The sequence below is a fragment of the Cicer arietinum genome, chromosome 3 (assembly GCF_000331145.2).
Source record: "Cicer arietinum cultivar CDC Frontier isolate Library 1 chromosome 3, Cicar.CDCFrontier_v2.0, whole genome shotgun sequence".
NCBI lineage: Eukaryota > Viridiplantae > Streptophyta > Magnoliopsida > Fabales > Fabaceae > Cicer > Cicer arietinum.
Genome location: NC_021162.2, coordinates 48071280 through 48080421, shown reverse-complemented (window position 1 = coordinate 48080421; position 9142 = coordinate 48071280). Strand labels below are relative to the sequence as shown.

At 36.5% G+C, this 9142-nt stretch overlaps 1 protein-coding gene across 1 annotated transcript in view; it reads left to right on the top strand.

The window, feature by feature from the left end:
* The window catches only part of LOC101491636 (metacaspase-1), a 19028-nt gene extending 14371 nt beyond the window's left edge, over positions 1–4657 (top strand). The window contains exons 4-5 of the mRNA XM_004492179.4: positions 3976–4194; positions 4395–4657. Coding sequence (XP_004492236.1) covers positions 3976–4194; positions 4395–4454 — 279 coding nt within the window. The 3' untranslated portion in view covers positions 4455–4657. The remainder of the gene's footprint in view (positions 1–3975; positions 4195–4394) is intronic.
* The last annotated feature ends 4485 nt before the right edge of the window (positions 4658–9142 follow it).

Genomic DNA, 9142 nt, shown 5'->3' with positions numbered 1-9142 from the left:
TATCCATGGAGACTGTGCAGAAACCACCAGCCTCCCCTCATACAACAACACTCCTCGCACATAAGAAAATCCAAACTGAACCGGTTTATTCTCCTTGAGCGCAGAAATGACTTTCTGTAGAGCAACATCTTTGTGGACCTCTTCAATCACTTCAGCCCTACCTAGCCACTCCGGGACATGTATCAAGGAGGTCATTTCCCCACTATCATGCATACGGGACAGTGCATTTGCATCTTTATTCTCAAATCCGGGATTGTAAATGATATCGAAATGATATCCAAGAAGCTTTGCCGCCCAATTTTGTTGATTCATGGTGCAAATCCTCTGTGACAACAACTGTTTTAGACTCTTTTGATCGGTACACATCGTAAATTTTCGCCCTACTAGGTAGGGACGCCAATGTTGGATAGCAAGAGCCACTGCCATAAGCTCTTTTTCATTTGCTGATTTGGTCAGATTGCCCTCCCCTAAGGCTTTGCTAAAATAAGCAATTGGCCTCCCTTCTTGAATTAAGATAGCACCCAGCCCATTCCCAGAAGCATCACTCTCAATAAAGAATTCTTTCTGAAATTCTGGAAGTGCTAAAACAGGGGCAGATGTTACCTTTTGCTTTAACAGTTGAAAGGCTTGCTCAGCACCCTCTCCCCACTTGAAGTTGTCCCTCTTCGTCAGCTCAGTTAGTGGCCTCGCCATTTTGCCGTAGTCTTTGATGAATTTACGGTAGTAGCCCAAAAGCCCCAAAAACCCTCGCACTCCTTTCACATTCTTCGGAGTGGGCCACTGTAAAGCATTTAGCACCTTAGCGGGGTCCATCGCTACCCTTTCGCTAGAAATGATATGACCCAAATATTCAACACTAGGCTCCGCAAAACTGCATTTCTTTCTATTAGCCACCAGACCTTGCTGCTGCAGAATGTCCAGTACCGAGGATACATGATGGAGATGGTCTTCCAAACTCGGGCTGTTCACTATATGTTGTCAAAAAATACCAGCACATATTTTCTTAGAAGATTCTTAAAAATGTCATTCATTATGGCTTGAAACGTCGAGGGTGCATTCATCAATTCAAACGGCATTACAAGATATTCGTAATGGCCTTCATGAGTGCGGAATGCAGTTTTGTGCACATCTTCAGTCTTAACTCGCACTTGATGGTATCCCGATTTGAGGTCTAACTTTGAGAAATAATGAGCACCGCATAATTCATCTAATAGTTCATCAATCACCGGAATAGGGAACTTATCGGGAATAGTTACCTTGTTAAGAGCACGGTAATCTACACACATTCTCCATGACCCGTCTTTCTTCTTCACGAGTATCACTGGACTAGAAAATGCACTTTGGCTAGGACGGATGACTCCGGACAGCAGCAGGTCTCTAATTTGATTCTCTATTTCATTCTTGTGGTGGTAAGGATACCTGTAAGGGAGAACATTAACCGCACCAGCTCCCTCCTTGAGATGAATAACATGCTCTTGTCTTCTCTTAGGAGGTAACTCTTGTGGCTCTGCGAATACCTTTGAGTACTTCGCCACTAGCTCATGAATCTGAAGAACAGGGTTCAGATGTGAATCATTGACTGGTTTGCTCAATTCAAGACCCTTTGGTTCCCCTTGTGCTCTTGCGGATAAAAACATTCCTCTATACCTTAGCTTGGGTCTTCCCAACAAACTTTGCAAAGCCAACTGATTTTTATGTTCACTGCCTTCGCCACGTAGCTCCACCCATTGAGAATCAATGGGAAAACGCAACACCTTTTGTGCCCAATCGACCCACATGCCTCCAATAGAAGCTAACCAAGACATTCCGAGCACAATGTCAATTCCATCCAAATCGAATAACCAAGCATCAATGGTAGATGTCATGCTCCCTAGATCCAACACCAATTTCCTGCAAACTCCTTGTGCCACCACTTTAAACCCATCCCCCATTTTGACATTGAGAGGAGTAGTTCCCTCCACTGGCCATCCCATTGACCTCACCAACTTGTGCGAAATGAAATTATGTGTTGCACCGCTGTCTACCAACACCAACAAGGGTACTCCTTGCACTCGACCTTTTAACTTGATGGTGCGCACATTCCCTAACTCCTTGGGACTCGAATTATCAATCTGAGCCAAACTCATAATGCTGAGTTCAACTCCTTCTCCATCTTCCTCCTTTGTATCAGCTGCGAGGACTTGCATTTCGCCGTCGTCGTCCTCCTCCATCACCATTACACGAAGCTGACGATCTGGGCATTGGTGACGAGGATGATAGGCGCCACCGCACTTAAAACACATGTTTTTCTGCCGTCTTTCTGCAATCTCGTGGGATGAGATATGACGGATCCCACGATCACAGGGAACAGATCGTTGTGAGTCTTGACGATTGGCAAACTTCTGATTTGACCTGTTTCCTCCTTTCTCTCCGCCGTCGTTGGATCCCTTGACTACGACCCAATCGCTGTTTTGAGCTCGACCCGGTTGAGTTGACCTGGTTCCAAAATTAGGGTTAGATCTATAAGTAAAACCTGACCCAGATCCTTTAGGCCCATAATCACGAGGCCCATTCCAACCAATCCCCTTTTCCTGTACCTCCGCTTCCACAGCACGTGCTAGATTCATCAGCTTCGCACGTGAGACTGGACCTAGCGCCTTGAGGCTACGAACTCTTCCTCGTATCCATCACGGAGGCCATGAATGAAATACCCAACAAATTGAGCTTCTAGCAAACGACCTACCTGTGCAACTAACCTCTCGAACTCCTTGATGTATTCCTCCACACTGCCTTCCTGCTTCAACGACGAGAGTTGCTCAAACACGCTCCCATCACCGAGACCACCGTACCTTTCCAACAACGCATCTTTGAAAACTTCCCAGGTCAGATCAATCTCATCTTCAACAAGCGCTTTGAAAAAATGGATGGTAGATCCTTCCATACAGAGTTGAGCCAAACTAACCTTGATCTCAGGACTCGTATCTTGCACTCGAAAATAGACCTCCGCTCGAGCAATCCAACCGGCAGGGTCATCACCGGTGAACATTGGGAGTTCAATCTTCTTCACCGATTGACGGAATTCGTCAAGCTTTTCTCCTTGCATCTTCTGGATCAGCTTCTTGATTTGCTCGTCTTCAGCGTGATTTGAGTCTCCATCACCCTTCTGTTTTACAGAATCACCCATGTCCTTGCTTGGAGTGATTTGAGGGATGAGCGAGATGAGCCTTTCTTGATCTGCAGCAGCTTGAACTCGCATCTCAACAATTGCAACCTCCAAAGTTGACATTTGGTTCTCCAATGCATGAACCTTGTTTTCCATCTTCTTCTTCGGGGGCATTCACCAAAAAATTCGTACACTCACTGGCTTGTAATGTATCCGGCAGGTCGGACCAAACTGATAGGTCATCAATTTATAAATGCGGCAATAAGAATTAATGAGAGATTAATCAACACATGGTAGTGTATTTTATTGATGATAAAGGAAAATTGAGCAAAGGAAACAAGCCTTTCTTTTACTCCTGAGAGCTATGCTCACTTCAATAAGAGAGAATCTTCTCTCCACTAACAATTAACAGAATTTGTTATCCCCTCCTTACCAACCTCTCTCCCCTATATACGTGATGGGGCCAGCTCACCTTTCTTGGATTTTCTAACATACACTCTCCATACCTTAGGTGCACTATGCGTCCCACTAGACACGTCATCAATTCCTTCTTTGTCCCCATCAGAATGGATATGGAATAAGGACTATAATTTGGTCTTATTATGCCTCCTTTCAGCATATCACAACTAGTTTCTCAATTTGAATTTCACTTCCCATCTTTATCTGGAAATCTATACTTGCATTTGCTACCTTTATTTCTGCTGTTATGTATCTATCTTCATCTTTTTGCTTAATATCTTATTTATTACACATCACATCCTAACCTATTTAACTAAACGGTTTAGTATCAGAGACATGTTTTCTGACTATATGATCGCTATCACTGTAAACAGGCTCTATCAAAAATTACATCAACTGGAGCTATGACGTTTTGCTTCATCCAAGCCATAGAGCGCTCTGGTCCAGGGGCCACATATGGCACCATTCTTACTTCAATGCGCACTGCCATAAAAAATGCTGGCAGCGGTGGTAGTGGGGGTGGTGACGTGGTAACCTCTCTCATTTCGATGCTTTTGACTGGAGGTAGTCTTAGCGCTGGTGGGCTGAGACAGGTAAATATACAGTTTAAGTTCATATTGCAGATCTCAAGTTTTAACTCTTTCCTTTGTATGAGATGCTTAATGATCTTACCTCATTAGTTTACCACTTATGATAGTTCTTTACAAGTTTTGTGAGTATGTAGAGATTCTTAACTTTGAATTAACTTATGCTATTTATGGTTTTTACGTGTCCTTTCATTTTGTTTCAACAGGAACCACAGTTAACAGCGTGCGAACCTTTCGATATGTATAGAAAACCTTTCTCATTATAATGCTCAGTATTCTTTGTACTGCAATTTATTTTCCTTGGCTCGGCCCCTGTATATGAATGTATTGATTATCCTGTGAAAGTCTAATTATTGTATAATAAATTAGGTGGGGTACTAACTCTTTCGGCAACTGAAATATTTGGTTGAATTTATGTGTGTATTTGAGAATGCATTGGCTTATAATAAATGACTAGTAGTAGCTACAATCCTTCTATTATATTTTTAGATATTTTGCTTACTAGTATGAAAACTTGTGCAATGCATGGAGCATTAGATAATTTAAAGACATTAGATACTACATAATAATAAATTTGAAACTCATTGAAGAACATGTTGAAAGGATCAATTCTTGTTTCGACCTTAGCAAAGTCATAGCTTTGTCTTTATAAACTATAATTAATGACTAAAACTATATTTTCTCTTTTGTTATTAGCAACAAATTGAGGGTAAAGCTTAAGGATGTTTAGGGGTTAGATCTCCACATCGTAATAATACTACCAATGGTGGTTCCCAATTTTTTTTTTTACAAACCTTATGAAAATAAATCTACAATCAACCAAGTGATACATATTTGGCAGTTGTCTTAAACTGTCAATTACATGTGATCGTAGTGGTGGCAAGTGGATCAAGAACAAAGCACGACTAGTTGGAAAATGGAGCCAAATCTGCAATTTTGCTAAAAAACACAATAAAATAGGCATTAATAAAACAATATAAATTCACCAGATGTCGTAAATCCTCCCATCTCATTTTTGTTTTTATAAAAAAGAAAGTTAAAAAAAAAAACTTAAATATTTGTTTCGTCTCCCGTAAGTTCGTGCCATTATCATTTTTCGTCTTGGTAAGTTTTTTTTTTCTCCTTAAATTTAAATCTTGTAAGTTCAATTTAGCTTTAAAATCATCATTGTTGTTAGTTGCTGTAAGTTTAACGTGGCAAAAAAATAAAATAAATAATAAAAAAAAATGAAATGAAAAAAGTTGTTGGAGTTATGTTTTAGTCCTTCCATCCAAAATTAAAAATAAGTTCGAGGATTAGGGTTTTCTCCTCCTTTCTTTATTATCGCATCGTCAAATTGAACCACCATCTTCGAATTACCATCATCACATTATCAACAAAAGATTGACAACTATAAGGGATCTACAAAGAAAATAAAAAAATTAAACATTAAACTTAGTAAATGTAAACTATAACTATAAAGAATAAACATAAAAATAAAAGATTTAAGCAAAACTACTCACATCCAAACGAGGACATCTCCAAAATTGCTGTTTAGGATTTTCATCGGTGTTAGAGATGAATATATGCATTGCTTTCCTACACCCACATTAAGACAATTGAAAACGAGTTGGATTTTGTTGTAGACGAAGATGATGCCATGGTTGAACGAAGAAGAAGCAAATGAAGATTCAAAGATGACGTTGATGCGATGACGGTGATTCGAAGATGGTGATTCAATGACAATGATGCGATGATGGTGATTTGAAGATGGTGATTTGATGATGGTGATGCAATGATGGTGATTCTGAGATGGTGATGCGATGTTAGTAATATGGTAGTGGTGATGCCATGATAGAGAAATGAGGAGAGAACCCTAATCCCCAAACCTATTTTTGATTTTGGATGGAAGGACTAAAATATAACACCTTCAACTTTCCTTCATTTCATTTTTTTAATTATTTAATTTATTCATCTGCCACGTCAAACTGCCATGTCACTCATCATTTGCTACATAAGCTTTTTTTTAACGACAACCAACAACATAAAAGATTTTAAAATTAAATTGAACTTATAAGGTTTAAATTGAAAAAAAAAAAACTTATAAGGACAAAAATGAGAAATGCGCGAACTTATAAGGACCAATCAAATACTTAAGCCAAAAAAAAAAAAAAAACTTAGAAAAGGCATCTCTCTACAATCATCATCTAGGAGATAGACTTGTGCCATGATAAAAGTCATCAATATTAAGTTTGAAAGAATTTGCATCAAGAGGGTATCATTTAACATTTATCTCTCTCATACGATCCTCTATAAAGGAAGGTGGGCTAAGGTAAAGACTTTGATGAAGGAAGGAAAATTGTCTATCAAAGACTTACAAAAATTGCTCAGGATCAAGTGGTGTTCTGGAGAAAACTATATGGCTCGTGTTCGTGCACACCATATTTACCAGATATGAAACATTAGAGACCAATATCCTCTGATCAAGCCAATATTAGTAAACCTAAGATTGAATCTGATCAATTGAGAAAGTCCGAGACTAAAAAAGGAGAGCTTTGTTTTTTATCCTCCGCAGTTATAAAGTTCTCTCAAAGATTGTGGGCCACGTCACTATCTCTAAGAACATGCATAATGGTTTCTGAAACTTGAAATCATTTGATGCAAACATTAGTATCATACATTACCACAATGATTTTTTTTCAATATTTATTAAATTTTTTATGTGTGACAACTTGCAAAGAAGATACGAATTATGAGAGGAACAACTCATTTTTACGGCAAACGTAATTGAAGTATGAAGATAATTTGTATAAAACTTACGAAGTATATCTATGAAATGAAGTTATATGTTCAGATGTGATAATAACTCTTAGACTAAATAAACAAATTTCCTTAGAAAATTTAGACTAAAGTTTAACCACAACTTATTAAAATTTATTAAATCTCAAATGTCATTTCACAACGAAAATAGTTCAAATCATAAAAAGAAAATCAACCAGTAATTATTTCCATATAAGATGGAAATAGAAAACAACACATAACATCTTATTATATAACATGGACCTTACGCAAATCATCAAAATTATTATCATTCGACACATTGTCTATGCTTGTCTCAAAGTAATAGCAACCTAGTTTACTATCTTTACCTAAAAATCATGGGACATCTTATTCAAATTTAGGACTTTATCTACACATTATACTAAATAGTTTTACTCATTTTGTACCTTAATTTTTCTTTTAAAATTAGAGATCGAGGTGGGAATAACTTTTATTACTTCGTACCTTAATTAATGCAAACACAAATTAAAAGAAATGATTGAAACAAAAACATTTATTTGTGATCCAAGAACCTTCAAGAATTAAATAATAGTAAGAGTTTTGAAAAAAGATATGACTCCACACATTTGAATAAAATAAAATGGAATTATGAATTTATAAAATAGATTTTGAATTTGATCGATGACAAATGATCCTCTACGTTCCTACGATTTTAAAACCTACAATTCTATACGATTCTGTAACAACAAATATATTTGAAAATTAATTGACTTGCAATAGAAAAACATGTGACAACAACTAGACAATCTAATCCATTAGACAATGCAAAACTTTCAATAAAAAATATATGACTATCCTATATTGATGTCTTAGTATTCCAACATTACATTTAGTGAATCAATATTAATTGTGTTTTTATTCACACAGTGTGCACTATTGTGTTTTCATTATGACTCCACATATTTGAATATAAATTATGTGTTTTCTTCTTAAAATCTACTCGATTTATTTTGTGTTTTCATTTACACATTGTGCACTATTATAATACATATTTTAGACTAATATTATTCTGATTTGAATGATCTCCAACTAGAGAGAAATTATTTTAACCTAACCATCCTTACTTAAAGAATACTTTGAGAGCATAGTATTAGTGCAGAGGGAGATTAAAATTTAAAAAAGAGTCATCGTTAAATCCCCTATTCGTAACATTTAATTCTATTTAAAATTGAACACAAATCAATCATCCGTTAAAAAAATAATAATGATAATAGTAAATAAACTATTATAACTAGAATATCTATATTCTTAATAAGTTAACTTATTGAAGAAACTAGTTTGTTGATATTATTGTCCTATATAATATAATTTTGTAATTATAACATAAATTAGAGAATTTTATCCACCATCTGACTTTGAATCATCTGACGATGATTGTTTGGGTCTCTTTTTCGTCAAATTCAAAATACTAGGCTAGTACTCATGGTAAAAAGAATTTGGTAGAGAATAGCATCAGAGGGGGAAAAATGCGTTCTATGTCTATTGGTTTGTAATGAGTTTTGTATAATTGGAAGCTATCTTGGACTTCCGGTTTCAAGATATCTGGAATGGAGCCATATAATTTCCACGAATGGGCAAACCATTGAGGGGTTTAGGAAGGTTCCATGGTAAGGTTAAAGAAAAATAGCCAAGTTTGACTAAATTTCTAGTTTTGAATGAGGAAAACATTGTACCAGACATGTTGATAGTCCCAGTAATTATTGAAAGTCATACAATGGTTTATTGTTGTTTTGAAATCAAGTGGGAACTTTTTTGGTGTGTAAAGGTTTGATCCCCATTCTAAAAGTGGGATGATTTTGTGAATTTTGGCAGTTGAATAGGCTACTGGGCCTTCTTTTGGGTTGTCTTGAATTGTTACAGATCTTGTACATTCAAGAATAGATTTATAGTAAGGCCGGAGTTTTGATAAATCCCATGATTTGAAAAACCAGCCTTATGGAAAAATCTTTGAGATGATCAATTGAGGATTTTTATTATAAAAGTGATTCTCGATTGTCCAAATATTTTGATATTCTATTTTGACAAAATACTCAAATTTTGGTTTAAATAAAGTAATCTGATAATCGTTTGGATTCAAAATAATTTTTGAAGTTTCTCATTGTGAGAGTTTTGAAATTATTTTACAGGATGGTCC